Source organism: Protopterus annectens, chromosome 10.part0 (assembly GCF_019279795.1).
Source record: "Protopterus annectens isolate FY-2018-M chromosome 10.part0, PAN1.0, whole genome shotgun sequence".
In the NCBI taxonomy this organism is placed as follows: domain Eukaryota; kingdom Metazoa; phylum Chordata; order Ceratodontiformes; family Protopteridae; genus Protopterus; species Protopterus annectens.
The window spans coordinates 869,448,915-869,473,228 of NC_056744.1; the positions used below are offsets into that span (position 1 = coordinate 869,448,915).

Below are 24,314 nucleotides of genomic sequence, written 5' to 3' on the forward strand. Positions count from 1 at the left end.
GAAGTTTTGTTTGGTCCTCCTGTGGAGTCAGTCTTAAAGAAAATGGAAGACAAGGCTAAGTCTATGCAGACTGTTAAAGATTTTTTGCAGGTACAACCTCCAAAGTTTAGTAGAAATTGGCCTACTAAGGGGTGGACGTACCCTTCTTCTGATTCTCAGTCTAGGGGTAGATCTAGGTGTGGTAGGGGCAGAGCTCAGAGTACCTTCAGGCCGAGACAATGGAGTTCGCCTGCTCAATCTGCTGGTGAGGGCAGGGGCCAGTCCTTTCGTAAACAGGCCCAATGACCTGCATTTTCAGCTGCCAGATTCCTCTTGCCTGGCAGCTCCTTTGGGAGGAAAGTTGGCTCTTTTCAAGCAAAATTGGCATTTAGTCACCCAGGACAAATGGGTATTGGACATTATAAACCGAGGTTACAAGTTCTATTTCCATACCATGCCTCCTTTCAAAGGCATGCCAGACGTCCCTCCTCGGCAAAGGATAGAGGCTCACAGACAAATTTCTTTACTTCTTCAAATAGGAGCTATACAGCCAGTTCCTCTGTCAGAAGTGGGCCTAGGATTTTATTCTCGCCTGTTTCTAGTTCCAAAGAAAGGAAACATGTGGAGACCAATTTTGGATTTATCTATCCTCAACACTTACCTGGACATTCCAAAGTTCAAGATGCTGACTTTACAACAGCTTTTACCTCTGTTGGGAAAAGATCACTGGATGGTTACTCTGGATCTCAAAGAGGCTTACCTTCATGTTCCTATCAGGCCCAGTTGCAGGAGGTACCTGCGTTTCGGGCTGGAAATTTACATTATCAGTTCTCTGCATTGCCCTTTGGCTTATCTACTGCCCAGAGTGTTCACAAAGGTTCTGGCTCCAGTGATAGCATTTTTCAGACTAAGAGGAATACAGATTTATCCTTATTTGGACGACTGTCTGATTATTGCACAAGAAAAGGACGAACTTCTTCATCATCTACAGTATGTGATGGCAGTGTTAAGATGCCTAGGGTATTCTGTGAACGAAACAAAGTCCAGTCTAGTACCCTCTCAGGACATGTGCTTTCTGGGTGTGAGACTGAATACAGCTTCCCAGATGGCTTTTTTGACCCCGGACAAACAAAGAAGCCTTTCTCTTTATTTCCAGCAAATGTCTCTACGGTCCAGGCTGACTGCAAGGACAGTCCTTCAAGCCTTGGGGTTCATGGCATCTTGTATTCTGGTGCTTCCCAATGCCAAATTGCATATGAGGAAGCTTCAATGGTATCTCAAAAATGTGTGGACACAGCACTGCCAAGATCTAGACACTGTTATTCAGATAATACCTTGCATTCAGAAGGAGTTTTTGTGGTGGGCTCAGGAATGTCACCTAAACAAGGGACTCTCTGTGACCCGGCCAGAGGCGAGTCAGATTCTAATGACAGATGCCTCGGACAAGGCTTGGGGAGCACACCTCAATGGAAAATGGGTGCAAAACACGTGGCCTGTCAAACTCCAACAATTGCATATCAACTTGAAGGAAATGTTAGCAGTCCAGTTTGCATTGATGGCTTTCAAAGATTTACTTCGTCCAGGGCAGGTGTTGATTCAAACAGACAACACTACTGTCATGTGGTACATCAACAAGCAGGGGGGAACCCATTCTTACCCTCTTTGCAGGCAAGCGATGATTCTGTGGGAAACTGCTCTCAATCTACACCTCAATCTTCAGGCAAGGTTTCTACCAGGAGCACAGAACTCCTTAGCAGATGTATTGAGCAGACAAATAGTGGATCCTCACGAGTGGAAATTGGATCCTCATGTATTTCAACAGTTGACAGTGTTATGGGGAACTCCAGACATAGATCTGTTTGCTTCTCCACTAAATTACCAGTTGCCAAAGTTTTGCACAAAATGTTTCATCACACAGCTTGGAAGGTGGACGCTCTATCTTTCAGTTGGAACAATCTGCATGTATATGCCTTTCCACCTCTGCCTCTTCTTCCCAAGGTACTTTTGAAGGCCAGACAAGACAAGCCAACCATGATTTTGATAGCACCGGATTGGCCTCGACAACACTGGTACCCACTACTGAGGAGTTTAGTACGAGAACCTCCGTGGCCTCTGCCTTTGATTCCGCACCTTTTGTCACAAGAGGATAGTCACTTCCTCAATGTCAAGATTCAGTCTCTGCATCTAACAGCCTGGCATATTCTGTTTTAGACCCTGGAGGGTCTCAGCTTCCACAACAAGTTTTGAATGTTATTTTGGAGGCCAGGAGGCCTAGTACCAGGAAAGTTTACGCTGATAAATGGAGGAGATTTTTTATTTGGAGCAAAGGAAAGGACTTTGATGTCTTCAAACCTGATTTAAGTGTTGCTCTTCAATATCTTACTGAATTATTGGACAAGGGTTTGTCTTTCTCCTCAATAAAGGTCCATGCTGCAGCCATTTCTGCTCACTATGATTGTGACCCTCCTTTATTCTCTCATCCTTGGTTTAAGCAATTTCTTAGAGGGGCAAAGAATATAAGACCCCCACATAGAGCTCCTACTCCTGCTTGGGATCTCAATTTTGTGTTGGAAAAACTTACTCTACAACCTTTTGAGCCTGCAGCTACTGCCGAGTTAAAGTATTTATCATGGAAAACTGCTTTTTTGTTGGCCATTACCTCTGCAAGAAGGGTTTCTGAATTACAGGCCCTCATGGCAGTGGAGCCTTTCCTGATTTTTCATAAGGATAGGGTATCTTTGCGTACTAATCCTTCCTTTATGCCTAAAGTGGTTTCTAGTGTGGCCTTAAATCAAACTATTCATTTGCTTACTTTTTATGCAAACCCTCAAAGTAAAGGGAGAAAATTTTGCATACTTTGGATATTCACAGGCAGTTGCGTTATTATTTGAGCAGAACCAAGGAGTTCAGACAGTCTCAGCAATTGTTTGTTTCTTTTGCTTTGGGTTCACAGGGTAAACCTGTTTCAAAACAAACTATTTCTAAATGGATTGGGTTTTGTATTTCTTTCTGTTATTCCCATCATGGTAAGGAGATTCCTGCTGGAATCAGGCCTCATTCCACTAGGGCTACTGCTACTTCTACGGCCTTTATAAGGGGTAGCTACAAAGACATTTTGGAGGCAGCTACTTGGAGTTCAGTGCATACCTTTTCTAAACATTACCACCTTCCTCTTTATTCTAAGTCTAGGGCTGGATTTGCCACTGCAATTTTACAGGGCATTTTAGCGGCCCCTAATGCTTTATGATTTTTACCATCCTCCCTTACCCGTTGCTTTGGGATTCTACCCATAAGTAAGGACTGCAGCAATGTGAGATGAAGAACATAGTACAGTTTTGTACCTACCATAAATGTAGATGTTCAAGATCCACGTTGCTGCAGTCCAATTTACCCTCCCTCCTTGCCCTCTGTAGTTTGACTTGGTGCTATGCTTTAGGTGATGGTTGTTGTTGGGCATGTTTTTGGGAGGTATTCTGTTTTTGGCTGTGGCCTTTCTGGTTTGGCCTTCTGACATCTGGGGCAAGAAAAGACTGAGGATATGACGTCGGTCATGCGCCTTTATACCCTGACGCTCTGATGTCAGATCTAGGTGCCCATGACCGACGTCAGCCTAATACTTTGGTATTCGGGCCGACCGAGGACAGCGGACTACCCATAAGTAAGGACTGCAGCAATGTGGATCTTCGAACATCTACATTTATGGTAGGTACAAAACTGTACTTTTTCAACATATGCATGCTGATATATGGTTTCCAGTCCCAACCTGTCCAGTTCTGACAATAACTTATCCAATATTACCGTCTTCATTATTTTTCCACAACATGAAAGTAGACTTAAGGGTCTTTATGACTCTGGGTTTGTCCTACACCCCTTTCCCTTAAAGACAGGCTTAATAAGTGCATGTCTCCAATCTTGAGGAATCACCCCATATTTATATGACCTAGTGAATAATAGATGTAATGTACTGTAAGTTCTTGCTGAACTGTTCTCAGGTCATTGTTCTTAATTCCATCTCCTCGTTGTACTTTGTTTGGATCCAGTTTGCACAGTTCTTTTTCAATATAATCTAATTTGATTCCAGTATCTGGAATTAATTGAAAGTCACTTGGACAACTTATAACCCCTTTTGTGGAGCCAAACTGTTTTGCACAAGATTTTGTTAATATATCTATAGTCTGTTGTGTCTGAGAATAAATTTTGGAACCTGCACACAGTTTATCAATTTGTGTGTCTTTACTCCTTCCACTTCTTGTGTATCTATAAAAAGGTTTCCTATTCTGGTCAGTATCTTTATATAAATTTTCTTCAAATTTTTCTTGATCTTGTCTTACACTATGCTTAATCTTTTTGTCCAGCTTGTTTATTCTTTACCATGGAAGACTAGTGATACCCTCCAGTACTACAGCCTCTTTCTCCAGGCCAAAGGTAATTAGTTCACTGCCTCCATTCCAGATCTTGACTGGAAAACTCCCGTTACTGCTCCAGTCTTAAAAAAAATGTAAGCCTGATTAAAAAGAAGATCTGATAGTGTGTCATCTGAGCTGTCTTGTATTTTCCAAGGTGAAGGCCACAGTCCTGCACTTACATATATAGTAGTACTGTTTTTAATTAGCAAATAATCACTTAATAAATTAGCTGTCACAAGCCCTTAAACATCAATAATTAAAACATTTTTTGGTAAAACAGAAGTTGAACAGTGCAGTTTTAGTTAAATGTACATAGAGGGAGAGGCGATTTTACTAAGAACATAAAATACATTTCCCACAGGTAGATTGCATGTGAAAAAGTCTTTTTAAACAACTATTCTCCTAACAGAATCTGACTAAAACAGTTGCTATGTCTTTTATTACTATTTAGTTCACAAAGGTAATGGGCAAAAGTTTAAACAGATTTGGAGAACGTCCTGAGGCATAAAAAAAGAAAGCATTAACCGACTAAGTGGAAATTGCTGCTAGTTTACTTATGCCTCATGGCCTTTTATTCAAAGCTCAGCTAAAATAATGGCCTTAATGGAAAATTGTTTAATGTAATACAGAAAATATGACAGAAACTAAGCCCGTGTCTTTCTTGTGTGCACTGTGTTTGTGTGTCTGTGTGACACTACCATCCATCATATATAAAACAAAAACTTGCAGTTCTTTAGTAACAATTTCTTGCCCCTCTGCAAGCACTTGAATTTCCAGAACACAATCTTTACATGTACTATGCAGTCTGTTTTTACCTAGTCTTTTTTTTTGTTTGTTTTACACATCTACTATACATGGTGTGTGTGTGTGTGTGTGTGTTTTGTATTTAACTGAAAAAACATAATTGCGAGCTTTATATACACATTTTATACATTTCATCAAAATAGAGCAGGAATTTCATACGCCCCTGTACATTACTGAAAGAAGTTGCAAGTTCAACCACATATTCACATTTCATATCTCTGTTTTTGTTTTATTAACAAGACCGTGAGAAGTATATAAATAGTTGTGACAGTATACCAAATCTGAGGCTGCTGTTTCTTAGAGCAGGGATACTCCAAAGCATCACAACTTTGGGCTTGGTATATATTCTTCATTCACACCTGCAGTTTTGCTTTTCATAGTTAGTGATCCTCTGAATTTCATTAGCTACCTGTAATGCAGATTAAGCTAGGTTCCTCGCTGTAAATATTACCAGTGTGGTGCAGTTGCATGTACTGCTTTCCAAGAAATGTTATGCTTTTATTCTTTGTATTACTTTAAAGATAAATGCAGCATATATTGTTTATTCTATAAAGTAGTGTGCTGACTTTTCATCCAGAATCATGGCTGAAAATGGTCATATATAAACTGATCAATACATTTGTACATTTTTTCACCTGTTTAAAATCATAAAGGCAAGGAATATGCGCAGTGCAGAGGAGAAGAACTGGTATTATGGAGTATTTATTTCTTTGTCTGTTAGCCAGGTGAGTAGACTAACACAAGACTCTCTTTAGCCCCAACCAGGACCATATAGTAAATGCAGCCAAAATCCAACATCAGATTTACCTAAAGCAAATATGTACATATCAGTAAATCTACAAAATACATAGTGAGTACATAGTAATCTGCTGTTGGCATTCAGATGTCAGCCGTAAGTAATTATTACAGCAGATTTACAGTAAGAGATAGCATTATACCATAGCATCATATTAAACCCTTGAGTAAAAGACATAAACAAGAAAGAGCTAATGCATTGTAAGTGTACCATACAGAGCAGGCGTCTGCTATAATTATGGGCAAGCAAAGGTAATGTTGTTATGACCAAAATTTATATTTTGTTTATAGTAAACTAACTTATATATATTTATAAGAAACTTTTCCCCTACTGACTTCATATCCACCCTAAAACACTATAACTGGTCGGCTCTCGAGTCACTACCACTACACAAAGCCATAGAATTCTTCAATTCCACATTCCTTAGGATACTAGACAACCTTGCCCACCTAGGACAATTAGAGTAAAATCCAACCAGGCTCAGTGGTTAACCGAAGAAACAAGATCCCTACTAAAAACAAGGGACAAGGCTTGGGAAAAGTGGAAAACCAACAAAACATCAACAAATAAACAGATTTATCTTGAACTGCATAACAAAGCCTAAAACAAATCACACAGGACAAAATAAGGCACTACAGTACTAGCCACTGAAGCACCCCAAAAAAATCCTCAAAAATTCTGGTCTATAATAAAATACATTTTACAACCAGGACAAGTCAGTACACCTTCCCCATCAACCAACAACACTAAAGACAGTATAGAAATATAATTCAATAAATATTTCACAGAAACCATAGTGGCCCTTACTAGTAACAACTGTTCTATGCCAAATTCTCCCTGCTTAAAATCAATCAGATCAACAACTTTTCCTTCCAGCCTGTCCCCATTGATATTATACAAAAAATACCTAAAAAAATGAAACCAGCATCACTAGCATTAGAGCAATTACCAGCCGAACATCTTAAAATCTCTGCCGAAGCCATTTCCTACCCTATATCCATTCTCATTAACAGATCCATCTCTGAATAAAAGGTTCCACCCATTTGGAAAATATCACACATAATCCCATTCCATAAAGGTGGGAGCTCTACAGAACTGTCAAACTACCACCCTATTGCAATCTTATCCCCCTATCCAAAATCTTAAAAAGATACATTCATTCTCAGTTACTTAATTATCTCCTGACTAACAGTCTTCTTTCCAATACTCAGCACGGTTTTCGGCCAAAACATAGCTATACCACTGCTTCGATGACCTATACTACCACAGTAAATCACTACAGAAATGAAGGTAAAATAGTGTCATCCATATTTCTTGAATCTATCCAAGGCTTTCAGTACGGTTTCACATAGCAAACCTACTTCAAAATATTTATCCAGTCTCAGTCTTAGCCAGATCGTTATAACATGGTTCCTGGACTACTTTGCTGGATGACAGCAAGTGGTTAAATGGCAGCAAAATCTCTTCCCTCCTCCTACCAGTTACTCCGGCACTGCCAGAGCATTCCATCTTGGGGTCCCTCCTCTTCACCCTATTAACAACCTACACATTGCTTCTACACATGTTTCCTGGTCCAGTACGCAGATGATTCCACACTTATATGCACTGTTCCACACTCCAACAGCTACAACATATTACCCATCAGTCATCCTCAAAAGTAGAATCTTGACTAGCTGATACTTAGCTCATTCTTAACCCCAAAAAGACAAAGCGCATGCTTTTCCAACCCACTAAAACCAGTGCCCCTCCCTCATCCTTTAATATATCATCAACAAACAACATAATCATTTCTCCTGTAACCCATACCAATCTTCTTGGAGTTATCATTTATAGTTACATGAAATTCAACATACACATTGCCCACTCAATAAAAAAGTTCATGAAAACTGGGATCACTATATAGACACAAACAGTTCCTCACAAATAACACAAACGCCACCATCGCTAGAACTCACCTAGTCTCCACATTTCTATATGCCTCACCAATACTCACCAACATCAAGAAATCTGATCTAAGCAAACTTGAAACTTGCTACAGTAAAATTATAAGGTTTGCCACTGAATCTAGTTACAAATTTCATCCTTGTCTAGCACTAAAAAACTCAATTGGCTTTGCATCCCAACCTCCTGGTCTATAACTAACTGTCCATAGCTCACTTTACTCTACCAAATGAACAAATTCCTGCCCTTCTTAACATCCTGCAACCAAACTCTGCCAACCGAGTCCTTCATTCTAACAACAAATCACTACTAAAGATAACTAAAACTAACAACACTGCTGGAGAAGTTCTTTACTGTCACTGCATAGCTAATCGATGGGGTTCTCTCCTGAAAAACATAAACATGGTCTCCTTATTAACAAAATTCAGAGACACTTGAAGCTCGTTTAACCGAAACTTGGTTATGCTCTTGTAGCAGCCTAAGCTTTCTAAGCCCAGGTCCTTAAATGAGTCTACAGTTTCAATCACTGTGTGCTGTATTAAGTATTCACCTTTCAGTTTGTCTCCCAAATCTCATGTGCTTACTTTTTGATGTATTTATCTATTTAGAACCCCATCGATAAGCTAATCAGCCTTGATCTGGTAAAGATTACTACAAAACACCTTCCTCCACTGAATTCTTATCTCAAATGTGTTCCTTCAAAACAGGGGCTAAGTTTGCTGTTATATTTTACACTGTATGTTTAGGGATTAAGACTGTTATAAAAAGCACGTTACTGAAATTTTAAAAACTGTTATATGTGATTTCTGCCACTGTATCTATTCTAAATACTTATCCTTCTGATTGTTGTTACATTTTACTTTGTATTGTTGTTAAAAAAAGAACACAGTACTGAAATTATACAAAATCTTATATGTGATTTTTACCTCTGTAGCTAATCTAACAATTTGTCCTTTTGTATAACAAAACGTACCACCACTGTAAGTGTTTCTATCATGTTTTTTGTGGAGCTAATCTCCCCAGGCCTCTGCTATAAAAGGACAACTTGTCCAGTCGGACTTTCCAGGTAAACAAATGTAAAATAAATAAAATAAGTATATTAAACATTCCACTGAGGAGGCCATAGAACTTAACTAGGTACACTGTGGGGGTAAAATGGAAGACTGGGCTTGTGAAAAGATTAAATAACTAGCAAGAGTAATTGAAGTGTAGCAGAATTTTTTTCTTCAACAAATTATTTAGTGGATGTAGTAAAGGTTTAGAAGAAGAGCGATTTGTTCTTGGAGAATAATATGGTAATCCAACAGAGGTACTGAGGGGAAAAACACCATTACATTTCAGTCTTTAATTTGTAGTTGGAAGTAGGCATGGGGGAGCACCTGATGGAGGGAGACATGCATTAGGTAGGGCCAATGATGAGAATGGTAGTTGAACAAAGCTGTGCAGATGGTTAATACAGCTCTCAGGTTAACAACTTGCATTTCTGGGTAAGTCAATGGCTTTCTACTTAAATCTCTTATTTTTAATTTGTTTTGCCCCTTTGGCTACCCTCCAGCTGACCAATCAACAAGAGTTTGCACCCATTGCTCCATTTTTCCTTAAATATTTTCAATATTAACCCCCCTGAAGCTGAGACTGCACCACAGGGAAAGGTAAAATGGTTTGGGGTGGAACAACTCAGTTTCATACCTGTTGACCTGTACACTAGGGAATTTTTTGAATGCCCTAAATTGGCAGAGCTACTGACATCACAAAGTCACTTTCTTCCTGTCCTCTCCTTGAACTGCTGAAATGTTTAATGCAATCTACCACAGTTACTGTATTGTCTCTATCACAGAGGATGTGTCAACTTGTAGATAGAACCCTCTCTACTGGAGTGGTGAGCCAACAAAAGCCACATCATCTCATTCACCCCTCCACCCAGTTCCTTTAGAGTGCAAGTTTACTTGCATACAGTTTTCTTTTAATCTTTAATTGAATTTACATCTTTTGAAGAATATTGATAGTTACCTGCTTGCTTATGTTAAAAAAAAACAGTATAATTGTTTTGACTGTCTTTTTGTTTATATTCCATGAAATGTCATTTTTCTTTGCCTTTTCCACAAGGTATGTTATATAATCTTCTGTTACAGATTTACTGAAATAAAATAGATTAAACTGCGTTTTATTAATTGATCTGTTCATTTTCCCTAGCAGTGCAACAGTCAAGCCAACCGTTAAGGGAACCACTGAACAATATCTGCAAACACAAGTGAAGAAAAGGGTGACGACTTCAACAACCTCATCTGTATCCCACATACGATCAAGCAGTTCCTCACCCATAGCTACCAAAAATCAAGGTAATAAGTTCTTGTTTATTGAGAATAATCAGTAAAGCAAACATTCTCTTTGTCTGTCTTTATGAGTAGGATCTGCTGCTGTGTAAACGTGTAATTGATTTTCAGTAGATTATACATGAAAAGTACACTGTGGTGTGTTTTTTGATTAGAAGCATCAGTTTATAGAAATTCATTTCAGTGTAAGGCTTCTCATTTGTTTCAGGGCCATAGCCTGCATTCTTCATAGGTCTATGTGTTCATAGGAGGTTATTAGGCTATTGGCCTAGGGCCTTTATAAGCCTAGCCGTGTTATACCCTTGTTCCCTTACTGACCAAGTTGCATGGTCTATATTTGCAGCTCGAGTCTATGATCAGCACTGACTGCCCTTATCCAAGAGGGACATAGTGACACTACTGGGGTAAATTTACGGTCTCCCATCCAGTTGTCTAACTTGTGCTTAAACAGAGGAGCTCTGTTTTACATGAATTGGGAGTTCATTCCAGAGGAGTGGCAGTCTCAGGGAGACATATCTGTCTCTTCAACATGTCCTGTTAATGTAGCAGGCTAGGTTTAAGATCGCTAGAATGAGTGAATCTTGTCCCATTTGACTTGCAAATGTGCAGCATTTCCATTAGGGCAGGGTCCGAGACTGCTGTATAGGCCAGGCACAAGTCGCCTCTCAGCAGTCTATATAATATAGAGTACAGTGACAGGGCCTTTGGTCTGTCTATGTAGGTCATGTTTTGAAGGCCCTGAAATTTCTTGGTGAGAAACCTCTGAGGTCTCTCCAGCTGCTGCAGGTGCCTGGTGAAGTACAAACAGAAGGGGAGTGTTGTACTCTAGTTGTATTCTAATGAGGGATGAGTACAGGACAGTTGTAACATCCTTGGCTTTGGATGCAATCCCCTTTATAGGAGATGTGCAACTTAGAAGGCCTTTCTTACCACTGTGGACACATTGTGTTCTAAGTTAAGGTTGCTATCAACCTGTGTTGCCAAATCTCTCACCACAGGGTTTGAGCTAAGGGGGGTTCTATTAATATTGTAATTTAAAGTGACTTCCCCTTTGCCAAAAGGGATGGTAACGCAGTTTTTTGCATTTAGTTTGTCTGTGGCTTTGGCACCAGTCATTTGTCTGTGTAAGCCCTTTTTGTAGTATGTCAGCATCATTGGGGGACTCAGTGATTGCAAACAATTTACAGTCATCATCGAACTTAGTAAGCCACAGGCCATCTATTTTTGCCTGGACTTCTGAGAAGTAGATTCCAAACAGTAAGGGGCCCAGCACAGATCCTTGTTGTATACCACTGGTAACTGGTCTGCTGGTAGAGGGGAAATCCCCAACTTTGACTGTATGCATTCTGTTGGTGAGCCAGTTGGCTACCCATCTAGTGACATATGGGTTAATTCCCAGCTGGGTGAGTTTCTCAGTGATGCCTGAGAAGAGAATTGTGCCAAAAGCCTTAGCTAAGTCAAAATAGGCTGTATGTACTGTTTTGCCTTCATCCAGGGCTTTGGTGACATTGTCAAAGTCCACTAGGTTTAATAAGCATGATTTACCTTTAACAAAGGCAAGCTGGGTTGGGTCAAGAGTTTGAAGGTCACCTATGTCTCTCCTGATAAGGTCTATAATGATTCTCTCCATGGCCTTGCAGATAAGGCTGGTTAGACTTGTGGGTCTATAGATCCCAGGGTCACTTGATGGACTCCCTTTATGCAAGGGAATTACTGTTGATGTATTCCACTCTTTTGAAACAAAGTCAGTACTTAGACTGTGGTTGAAGAGAGTACCAAGTGGATGTTCATCGTGTTTCACTGTTGCAGTCATTACACTTGGGTTATCCTGCTGGCAGGCGACCCGAGTTCCAAAGTCTTGGTCCGGCGTCGGTTGCTGTCGCTTCTTCCCTGACGTCAGTGCACCAGAGGTATAAAGGTTGCAACTGACGCCATTTTCTTCAGTCTTTCTTGCCTCGCCGTGCCCGAAGCAAAAGCAGTTCGCAAGTGCCGGTCGGCCAACTCCTGAGATTTTCAAAATTGAGTTTCAGAACCGATGTCAGTAAAATTTAATAATTGTATTTCTTGTGGGAAGCAAATACCTCATAAGGACTTTCACTCTTACTGTATACCTTGCCTAGGCCCTGACCACAACATTACTAGTTGTCGGTTTTGTGCTAGATTCAATAAACGCACTATTAAACGTCGGTTTGATTTTGCTTTACATTATTTAAGCCGAAGATTTAATTACATAATGCCGTCGGAACAACCGACGACCAGAATTTGCAAAAAACGCAAAGACAAAGAAAAGGACAGGCATCCGAGGTCCAAAACTGATGACAAAGCCTCTTTTAGGCCAGTCGCCAGTTCTCAGTGAGGCGCTTTCGCAGCCCCTGACACCTGCTACCTCAGAGCCACAGGCCGTAACCGACAGCCATGTGGAGACACCGAGGCCTGTGGAAACGCAAGGTATTGGGCCTACGGAAACTATACCCTCAGATGGGTCCGGAGCCGCTGAGCAGGCATCGGCTTCTGAGGGTGTTTTCAGACCTTCACAGCGTACAATTAAGGCTACTACAGCAGCAAAGGCAAAGTCAAAAACACCATTAAAGACAAGGAAACAAGTACAGTATTCTCCAGAACAGTCATCCATGCCAAAGAAGCAGATGCTTAAAATGGCCGAAGACCTTATTACTTTAATCAGGGGTTCCCATCCCCCTCCCGACAAAAGGCCTAGGCAAGATACTGATTATGATTCCTCTGATCAGGTTTGATTCCTCTTCTGATCAGGGATATTCTCTCCCTCCCTATGAGGATTCTAATGCAGAAGAGTCCATACCTTCAGCCTCACTGCCTGAGGATTATTCTTTTGGGGAAACCCTGCACACCATGAGGGAGCATTTCCATTGGGAGAGCCAGGATTATTCAGAATCCAGGAAAAGTCTCAGAGATTTCCTTTTATTGCCTCAGCACAGGCCCATGGCTATCCCCCCTGTACTTGATATTGTAGATGATGTTTTTTTCTGAATCCAGTCTGTCTCCTGATTCTTTACCCCCTGCACCAGTCAAGCCAGACAGGTACTACAGGCTCCCTGACTCTCATAAATTTCTTTACAAAAACCCCGCTGCAGACCCAGAAACAATTTCCCAGGGTCCTAAAGGGGTTAAGGCTTCCACTGCCAAAAATCCTGTCCCCTCAGATAGGGATTCCAGAGCTCTGGACAGATGGGGGAAAAAAGTTTACACTTCTGCTACTTTAGCTGTAAGAGCTTTAAACTGTCAGTTTCACATGCTTAAATATCAACAGTACCTCATGTCATTGTTAAAACAGAAAATGGTTTCAAATATAGAAAGTCCTGACAATAAGGAGATGCAGGATTTATTGCATGCTGTTGAACAAGTGGGAAAGCATACTCTGCAGTGTGGTTTTGATTCATTAGAGGCTTCTTGTAGAGCCGCAGTAACAGGCTGTTATTCGTAGACATGCTTGGTTGAAAGAACAAAGTTTACCTGACCATGTTAAAGTAAAATTATCGAATGCTTCATTACAGCATGATACTTTGTTTGGTGTTAAGGCAGAAGAGGTGTTAAAGAAAATGGAGGATAAGGCAAAGTCAATGCAGACAGTGAAACATTTCTTACAGGTTCAACCACCTAGATTTAGCAGAAACTGGCCTTCAAAAAATTGGTCCTTTCCAGTGTCACCCAAGAGGCAGATCTCAGCCCCAAGGCTCCTACATACCTAAGCAATGGGGTGCTACAGCCCCCAAAGGAGGGGAAGACAAATCACAACCTTACAGGAAACAGTCACAATGACTTCCCTCTGCAAATGCCAAGCACTTATCTGTTGACAGCTCCCCTAGGGGGAAAGCTAGCACTTTTCTCAAATAATTGGCATGTGATCACCCAAGATCAGTGGGTGCTGAGCATTGTTTCTCAGGGTTACAGGTTCCACTTCCACACGCTTCCTAAACCAAAAGGTATGCCAGACCTGCCACAAAATCAATGGGCAGAGGCACAAAAACAGATTGCTGCTCTTATGGACATGAGAGCTATTCAAAAAGTTCCACAGCAAGAACAGGGACGAGGATTTTACTCAAGACTTTTCTTAGTACCCAGAAAGGACAAAGCCTGGAGACCAGTACTGGACCTGTCAATCCTAAATACTTTCCTGGATGTTCCAAAATTCAAAATGTTAACACTACAACAACTTCTGCCCATGCTGGGCAAGGAGGCTTGGCTAGTTACTTTGGACCTCAAAGAGGCATACCTGCATGTCCCAATCAGACAATCTTAGAGAAGATTCCTCAGATTCATAGCAGGCTCTGTGCTTTACCATTTCTCTGCACTGCCCTTTGGCTTATCTACTGCGTCCAGGGTCTTCACAAAATGCCTGGCACCAGTAATTGCATTTTGCAGACAAAAAGGAATACAGATATATCCTTACTTGGACGACTGCCTTATTCAAGCAGAGAGCAAGGACATACTTCTAAAGCACCTGGCGTTTGTAAAAAGACTGCTAATTTGCCTAGGGTACACAGTAAACGAAAAGAAATCAAAACTAGTGCCCTCTCAAGAGATAATATTCCTGGGTGCAAGTTTAAGTACAACTCATGCCAGACAAACAAAGGCAACTGCCTCATTACTTTCAAGTGATGGCAACAAAAGCTCAGCTCCCTGCAAGAAAAATTCTGCAGGCCCTGGGTTTCATGGCATCCTGCATTCTACTAATTCCATATGCAAAACTGCATATGAGGAAACTACAGTGGTATCTAAAAAATGTTTGGACTCAGCATTGTCACAGCCTGGAGAAAGTCATAACTATAATTCCCTGCCTACAACAGGAGTTTCAGTGGTGGTCCCAGGCCTGTCACCACTACAAGGGACAGCCTTTCACCTTACCCACAGCCAGGCAGACAATAACAACGGATGCATCGGATTATGCCTGGGGAGCACATATGGCAGGAAAATGTATTCAGGGCACGTGGCCCAAGGAACAAATGCATCTTCACATCAATCAAAAAGAGATGCTAGCTGTACAGAATGCCCTCACAGCCTTCAAGGACCTAATACATCCAGGACAACTATTAATAAAGGCGGACAATACCACAGTTATGTGGTACATAAACAAGCAAGGGGGCACACATTCCTACCCCCTATGCAGACAAGCCATGACTTTGTGGAACACAGCACTGACTTATCAAGTACATATGCAAGTGCAATTCCTGCCAGGAACAAAAAATACACTGGCAGACGAACTAAGCAGAAATCTCATGGATCCTCACGAATGGAAGCTAAATCCACAAGTGTTCAGCATGATAACAAGGAAATGGGGACGCCCAGACATAGATCTTTTTGCCTTCCCTCACAATTACCAAATACAGAAATTTTGCACAAGAACTTACTACTCTCAAGCATGGAAACTGGATGCTCTATCATTCAGCTGGAAAGGACTGGCAGTCTATGCCTTCCCTCCCATGCCTCTTCTCACCAAAGTGCTACTAAATGTCACACAAGAGAGGCCAAAAATGATCCTTATTGCTCCAAACTGGCCACGCCAGCACTGGTACCCAATCCTAAAGAGTTTGTCCCAAGGCCCACCTTGGCCTCTACCTCAAATACCTCTTCTTCTGACACAACAAAACAATCAGATTCTGCACAGTCAACTCAGAACCTTAAACCTGGCAGCATGGCAGATAATGTAGCCACTCAGATTGCACCTCTCTCTAAAGCCGTTATGGATGTTATTTTAGACGCCAGGAGGCCCAGCACTAGGAAATCTTATGCAGAAAAATGGAAGAGATTCTGTGCTTGGAACCAGGCACAAGGACTCGAACCACTTGTCCCTAATATACCTGAGATTTTGCAGTACCTGAGATGTTGGACAAAGTCCTATCTTTCTCATCTATTAAAATCCATGCCTCTGCCATTTCAGCTCATTACAATACGGATCCTCCTATTTTTTCACATCCTCTACTACGACAGTACCTCAGAGGGGCAAAAAATATAACACCCCCAAGGAGAGCACCAGTACCTACTTGGGACCTCAATTTTGTTTTGGAAAAACTCACACTGCCTCCTTTTGAATCAGCCAGCACAGCTGATCTAAAATTTCTGTCCTGGAAAACTGCTATGCTCCTAGCAATAACTTCAGCAAGAAGAGTCTCAGAGTTACAGGCATTGATGGCTGTGGAACCTTTCCTCATTTTTCATCAAGACAGGGTTTCCCTTAGGACAAACCCAACATTCATGCCAAAAGTGGTCTCCAATGTGGCCTTAAACCATACCATTAATTTTACCTACTTTTTACCCAAATCCCCAGAATAAAGGGGGGAGACTTCTGCATGCTTTGGATATACACAGGCAGCTACGATTCTACTTGGACAAAACAAAAGCTTTCAGAAAAACTGAGCCACTGTTTGTAGCATATGCTGCAGGATCACAAGGAAAGCTTATTACAAAGCAGACGATCTCCAAATGGATAGGACACTGCATACGCTTCTGTTATGCTCAAAATGGCAAATCAGTACTTAAGGGCATTAGGCCTCATTCTACCAGAGCAGCAGCCACTTCAGCAGCCTTCCTCAGAGGAGTACCAACCAAAGATATTTTAGAAGCTGCAACCTGGAGCTCAGTGCACACTTCTAAGCACTACCACTTACCTCTCTACTCTAAATCCAGAGCAGGCTTTGCCACTGCAGTTCTGCAGGGCTTGTTAGCCTCGCCAAATCCAATCTAGACCCAGCCACCCATCCTCTGCTTTGGGATTCTACCCAAGTGTAATGACTGCAACAGTGAAACACGATGAACATAGTACAGTTGTGTACCTACCATAAATGTAGATGTTCGAGTGTATTCACTGTTGCAGCCCAGGTTACCCACCCACCATCCCCCTTTTTCTTTGCTGGGACTTTTCTGTACTTCACAACTCTTTACAACCTATGTGGTGTATTTCCTTGTAGATGAAGGAAATGTTTATAGTACTATATGCATGGTTTTCTGCCATATTTATTATTTTTCAGCCTTCCTATCTGGGGGCACCTGACATCTGGGGCAAGAAAAACTGAAGAAAATGGCGTCGGTTGCAACTTTTATACCCCTGGCGCACTGACGTCAGGGAAGAAACGACAGCAATCGACACCGGACCAAGACTTTGGAACTCGGGCTGACTGTGGGTCACCTGCCAGCAGGATAATCCAAGTGTAATGACTGCAACAGTGAATACACTCGAACATCTACATTTATGGTAGGTACACAACTGTACTTTCTGCTAGGTCCTGTTTTAGACCATTTAGTAGGCAGCCTGGGGATGCTATCCAGTCCCATAGAGGCTGTGTTTTTGGCCATGGAGAGTGCAGTTATGACATGCTCTTTGGAGATACTAGGTAGAGAACTAGTGACAGGGTATGCTTTGGAGTATGTCTGGTGGGGACAGTGGGGGTGATGTTTGTTCCAAATCTGTCTGCTAGCAGGTTGGCAATGTCCTCAGGGTCAGTATGAGTGGTACCATCCACTAATAGTTCAGCACAAAACTGGACCATCCCTTTTAAATTTCTGACACAGCTAAAGATTACCTTGTGATTATCCTTAGCTAGGGATGCTAGTTTAACTTCATAATTGGCTTTAGAGGACTTTACAAGATATCTAATTTGCTTGTTCAAGCTGTAGAGGGTGTCCTTCCTCTGCTGAGTCAGTTCCCTCTTGTTCTTGGACATTAGTTTCTTTTTCTTGTTGTATAACCTATTCATGTGTGATGTCTCCCACGGTGGCTTGATTTATTTATTTATTTTTTTTTTTTTTTGTGAGGACCTTGTTTTGATCCGTTCAGGTACAGCGGAGTCTATACATTTGTATAAGTGTTTGTACATGGTGTTTGTGTACACCTCTGTATAGAAGTCATTGTTTACAGTGTAACAGGGGGATTTGAAACTATTTATGCCATCGCTTAGGAGGCTATAGTTTGCTTTGAAAAAAAATGTCATCATTTTTGCTGTTGTTGTTGGGGGGAGGAGGTCAGGTAGGATCATTACTTCTAATGAGACTGTTTCATGATTAGACCTTGTCAAGGAGGGCAACATACAGTGGGTAGTGCAGAGACCCCCTATGCTGATGAGTACTAAGTCTAGGACATTCAAGCCCCTTGTGGAGGTGCAGACTGTCTGTTCCAAAGCATTTGTATTAACAAAGTCCAGGAACTTTAGGGCGAGCATGTTTGTGCTCATATATGACTCCCAGTTGATGGAAGGATAGTTGAAATCACCCATGACCAAGGTATTTGGCTGTATAGTTTGTGACTCAAGTAGGTCCAGGTAGTAGGCAGAGTGGTTCTCGTGGTTCATGATGGGGAGACCTATACCTAACAATGTTATGGAAGGGGGTTTTACCTGCAGTTAGTTGGACTTGGAGTAGCTCTAAAGAGTCGTACTGTTTGACCAGTCTTGAGGTGTATTTGTCTTTAATGAAGATGGACACAGTTCCTCCTTTGATTCTTTCACACTCGTTTTGAGGTCTGTATGTGTGGAAGGCATTGTAGCCTTGTATGGCCGGGGTGCTCTCTGCGGCCTTAACCATATCTCTGTGACTGCACAGACATCAACATCTTCCAAGGTAAGGAGTGCTTCCAGTGAGTGTAATTTCTGATTTAGATTTCTAGCATTAAGCAGCACAAACTTGAGTTTGTTTCATAGTACTAGCACCAAAACATATGTGACATAAGGGACAATCTGTTTCCAACAAAAAATAATGTAGCTTTGTTACAAATTAAGTTGAACAATAGAAGCATTGTCTCACAAAAAATATGAAACATTAGATTATCATCTTGAAAGTAATATACACACTAGTCTTTACGCTGATTTAATTCATAGTGCAAAGTGGTGCAGTGACAGCAGACAGAACCACGTGGATCACTTTTTCTGTAGGATCCCAGAAAATTGTTTATCATTGAGGAAGTCCTTTAATGTATTGTCCACTCTACTTCCAAGCCATACAGCGAGTCTTACACCCCGGAGGAATACCATATTGGGTAGGGGCATTTCTACTCAATGTGGCATTTTGTACATGAATGCTTTTCTAAATAATTATGGAAACACTAACCAAAGATAATGCAATCTCATAACTTTCCATGTTACAAATTTCGTTAGTTAATGCATGGAAGTCCATGACAGTGAAGGTTTGCTGAGTTAGTTTCAAAGAAGCTGGCAGTTTCTGGAAAGGTAGTAGTATGCACCTGCTTTTTATCCCCATATGTTTTTGTTGTCACCTGCCCATTATTACTTCATGGACAAAGTTACTCTATCATTTGCACCATCAAGGTTGTACTGTGACTTCAAGGAAAATAATTTATAATTCAGTGTTGCCTGCTAAGTCTGGCTTCAACCTGTGGGACTTCAGATCTGGTTCAAATGAGACACTGGCAAATTCCAAAGTCTTTAGCCCACTTGGCTGCAGCTCCCTTGCCACAACTCCCCACTGTAATCCTGAGATCTAGTTTGTCACCATTCCGTTTAGTAGCTCAAACTTGTCTCCACTCAGCTTTTTCAAGTTTCAGAACCTAGTATAGTGCTCTAGTGGTGAAAATTTGTTATTCCCTTACCCTCCTTTTTGTTGTACTGTGTTGTTTTTAGGTAGCTAGGTAGGTTTGGGTCTATATTAGAACATTGAATGTTCAAAATCGCGAGCACTCTAATGAGCGAAAATACCAGACCTCGAACTCTTTATTGTGGGGTGGCTGCGCCCCCCCACACCCCGCTAAATATATATTCCAAACCGAGATTGCACTACAGTGAGGAAAGGGCAAATATTCCAATATTCACTCTACTGAGATCCCAAAAAAAGCACTTTGAGGTCCGGCATTTTCAAGCATTCGATGTTCTAATATAGACCCATAGGTTTATTTTTGTCTGCTTGGACTTCCTTCCTTTTTGGCTTCCTCATTGTCTCTTCCCCATCCTAGTTAGTGGTCTTGCTGTTTATGGTAGTTTACATACATTTTTGGTGTGGACAAGCTCTTTTAAAAAGTATGTTTCCTGCTTGCACAAGTTACCTTCCAGGATGCACATCTCAAATGTGTTTACTGTTTGGGAGCCACATGTGGATTCAGAATGCTTAATTTGTGAGGGGGTCAGAACTAGGGCCATCAGTGAGCATAGGGCCAAGTTGGTCTTCAAAGGGGTTCTACCCTTCTGATTCTCTTCCGTTTCTGTGATTGCTTTTCCTTTGGCTCCAAAGCCTAGTCCGAGAAGCCCCGGCAGCAGGACTCCAGACAGATCCACTTCTGATGTTGCTACTGCTCCTGCCTCCTTGGGCTTGCCAGACCTGAAGGTCCCAAGATTTTCAGGTCCCCCATTTTCCCCAGCACTAGTATTGGCCTCAACTTGACAGAGTTGACCATTAGTGCCAAAAACCAACAAGGCTCCAGCTCTGGAACTGAGCCTCCAAAGCCCCTTTCTCATGAAAGGGACCCCTTCAAGTAGGTTCCCCCTTTTCCCTGTCCACCCCACCTGAGCAGTCACCGGAGTCTTCCCCGTACCCACCCTGGTTCCAAGTCTCCCTAGCTTGGATGTGACATACTGGGTGGTCTGCATCCAGAAAAGACCTCCTAAGCCCCCTTTGGTAGTGTCATCCATCTAGTTATCGATATCAGTGAGCAGCATTAAATGTTTTGAATTGGAGTAGCTGATAAGATTCTTTTTGCAGATGCAATTAGGCATCATCCTTTCAGGTCCAGGTTCGGTACCAAGACCATTGGCTCCATCCTTTTGGCTTCTTCCCTTAGCCTCTTCGGATCCGAGATCTTTGTAAGGTGCCTAATTTTCCACCCTCTGAGTGAGATACAATAGCTTGGCCTTCATCAGCTGTGACCCTTTTATTGGTTGCTTCAACTCCCACTTTTTTGGGGCCATTGGGACCCGATAGTATTGGCATAAGCAGGAGTTTCTGGGTTGGGATGCAAGGTTCCTACTCCAGAATCGTGTCTTCCAGTTGGGGCTTTGGCTTTGGACAGCTGGGTGTTAATCTCAGTGTTGGGGCTAGGTGCAACTTTCTTGGGATTGGAGTTGTCTCTGGTACCATCAGTTTCTGGGACCCTCGGACCTGAGAGGCCAGCTTCTGCTTTGGCCTTCAGTGTTGTAGAGATGTTCTCCTCTCAGGAGAAAGGTTGGATTTCCCCAGCTGGTTTCCCTTTTCCCTTTTCATCAGTGCCTGTGATCAGTCTTCCGTCTGCTCCTGGACAGCCTACATCGGCGAACCTCCATTCTGCCACCGTGGTGGGGCTTCCCCAACTTTTCCCCCTTCTCTCCAGCTTTGTCAGAATGGGTGGCTTTAGGAAAAAGGGAAGTGTAAGAGAAAACACCTTGACTCTGTAAGAGTCTCTCACTGAGGATACTGACCTCAAGGAAGGAGAGGGATCCCCCTAAGTCTCCGTGGTATGGCACCTCTCTTGGTGATTTATTGGAGGTACTTCGCCATCATGGAGGCTGGACCACTGAAGCACTGTGTCTGGAGGAGTCAGTATTTTTTGGAGGCCTTCAGCGTGTATCCATCCATGCCTTGGGTGGTTACCCCTCCTAATGATTTTATAGACCTTATATCCCAGGGGGTGTGGAAGGAGCCCAACACAGTGGAGCCTATCCCAAGAAACTGGATAAGGTTCTCGCTCCTCCCAAAGACAGGCCACATTGGAGTAAGGGTACAGCCATCAATGCTGTTATGGTGGTGGCAGCCACCAAGGAAATTTCTGAGTAGATCTCCTTGGTTCACCCCCGAACAGGGAGTCTTAGGCTTTGAGTCATTTAAGGAATTGCTCTTGAGCCTCAGCCACTTTATCGCTGAGAGCCCTTAATTATCTGTCACACTGACAAGACTTTAACAAGACTTAGTGTCTGAAGTGTGAAAAGCCCTCAAGATGCAGTAGTCTCTTGAAATGCAGAAGACACCGACGACTCAGTTGTCTACACTACTTTCCATCGCTAATGTTGCCATGATGCGCCACACTTGGATGTGTTTTTGTAACTTCATGGACTTTTACAAGGTGTCCTTTGTCCTTTTGACAGGGTCCTCCTTGTTTAGCCCAGAAGTTAAAGATACACTAAGAGTGAACAGGCTGAGAAGACACTGACCGCTGTTGGAGTACGCTTTGCTATCCCCCAGCAAACTTTTTCAAGAAATCAGAAGGGGTTTAGCATCATTTCTTTAAAAAGTCACAGCACTCTTCCCAAGATGCTCCTTCAGAGGGTTCCTCCTGGGGGGGATCATAATGGACTCTGCCCATGGGGCAGGGGCTGTCTGCAGAATCTGGGGTTCCACAGGGCTTTTTCTGGCAGAACCTTTTGGCCGACTGCTTTTCTCTGGAAGCAGTCAGAGGTCCTTTGGTCATCCACCCAAAAGCATGGGAGATAATTACCTCAGACATATGGGTGCTGAGACTTGTAACCAGAGGTTATTGCATTCCCTTTTTAGAAGTTCCAAACTGTCACCAAAAACATCTCCCAGAAGTTCCACCTCATCAGAGACAATGTGCAGCTGTAGAGATATGCAAGCTGCTTGTAAATAGTCATTCAGGAGGTCCCACCAGACCAGAAAGGATCCGGAGACTATTTAAGGTTCTTTTTAGTTCCAAAAAATACAAAGGATCTCAGATCAGTTTTTGATTTAATCTAATCCAGTTTTTCAAAAAGACCAAGTTCTAGATAGTCACCGCGCAGTCCATCTTGCCTCTTCTGAGGAAGAATGATTAGATGTGCTTGATAGACCTCAAGTGCACCTACCATCACGTCAAGATAGACAGGCATTCCAGGAGGCTTCTCTACTTCTGACTGGGGGCCAATCATTACAAGCTCAGGTGCCTATCGTTTGGTTTCACCACAGCCACCCAGGTGTTTACCAAGTGCATGGCAGTGGTTGCAGCCTGGCTCCAGATGCAGGGATTCCAGGTCTTTCTGTATCTGGACTATTGTCACCTCACTGCCTCCACAAGGGCATCATTGATCATGGTCAGGGATTCCTTACTCCATCTGTGTGTGACAGCTTTAGCCATCACAATCAGTTATCCAAAATCAAGCCTCCAGCCTGTGTAAATTTTAGAGTTCTTAGGATATCACTTGGACATGATCAGCCAAATCACTAGGCTTCCAAATTCCAGAGTTTTCAGCCTTCAGGCTCAGGCCTTATCAGCGCTTGCAACTTTGAAGCCTCCAGCTCACGCAGTTATAAAACTTTTGTGTCATATGGCAGCATCTGTAGGGTTGGTTCCTTTAGCCAGATATTATATGAGGGTTCTGTAGTAGACTCTGGCCATTCAGTGGTCATTGCTCATCCTTTGTATTTCCAGTGCAGTTAAAAAAGCTGTGTCATGACCCGATTCATTAGTGGTTGCTGTCTCCCTTGCTAACTGACAGGAAACCATTCATGATTCCTTCGCCTCAACCACAGTCACCACCGATGCCTCCCTCCTTAGATGTGGGGAGGTATTTCAAAGGGAGGATGATTCAAGGGTCCTGGGCATCTGCAGAGACCCACATTCACATCAATGTTCTGGGGATGAGATCAGTCCTCCTTTCATTGCAGGACTTTTTGGATGCCCTTCCTAGAGGTGTGATTGCAATACAGATGGACAATATGTGTGTTGTATAGTATCTCAACAAAGAAGAAGGGAACACGTTCTTATCCTCTTTGCCAGGTGGCCATGAGGTTTTGGCAGTGGTCGATCTCCTCTCAGCAGTTTCTGGTAGCAATGCACATCCCACGGAACTCCAACATTCTGACTGACAGCCTCAGCAAGAGCATTCTCTTGCCTAATGTGTGGTCCATGAATCCGAAGGTTGTAGCTTGGATTTTTCACCATTGAGGCACCTTTTAGCTGTTACCTATTTGCCTCCCTGTCCAACATCAAGTGCAGTAGATATTATGTCATTGTTCCCACTCTGGGACAGTCACCCAAGGATGGTGTAGTGATTGTTTGGCTCCCAGGTCCTCTTTATGCTTATCCCCCAGTTCCCTCAATGAAAAAGTTTCTTCAAAAAGCATCCCATTGCAGAGCTTTGGGAATGCTCATACCCTCTTCTGGCCTTGTCAGATGTA

The 24,314-nt window shown here is 42.3% G+C and overlaps 1 protein-coding gene across 5 annotated transcripts in view; it reads left to right on the forward strand.

The window, feature by feature from the left end:
• Positions 1-24,314, forward strand: part of BTBD8 (BTB domain containing 8) — a 1,983,533-nt gene that overhangs the window by 1,793,719 nt on the left and 165,500 nt on the right. For 4 of the 5 annotated variants that reach the window (XM_044085661.1, XM_044085662.1, XM_044085664.1 and 1 more), the window contains one exon: positions 10,120-10,265. In XM_044085661.1, the coding sequence (XP_043941596.1) occupies positions 10,120-10,265 (146 nt within the window). The remainder of the gene's footprint in view (positions 1-10,119; positions 10,266-24,314) is intronic. The other variant, XM_044085663.1, reaches the window with a different exon arrangement.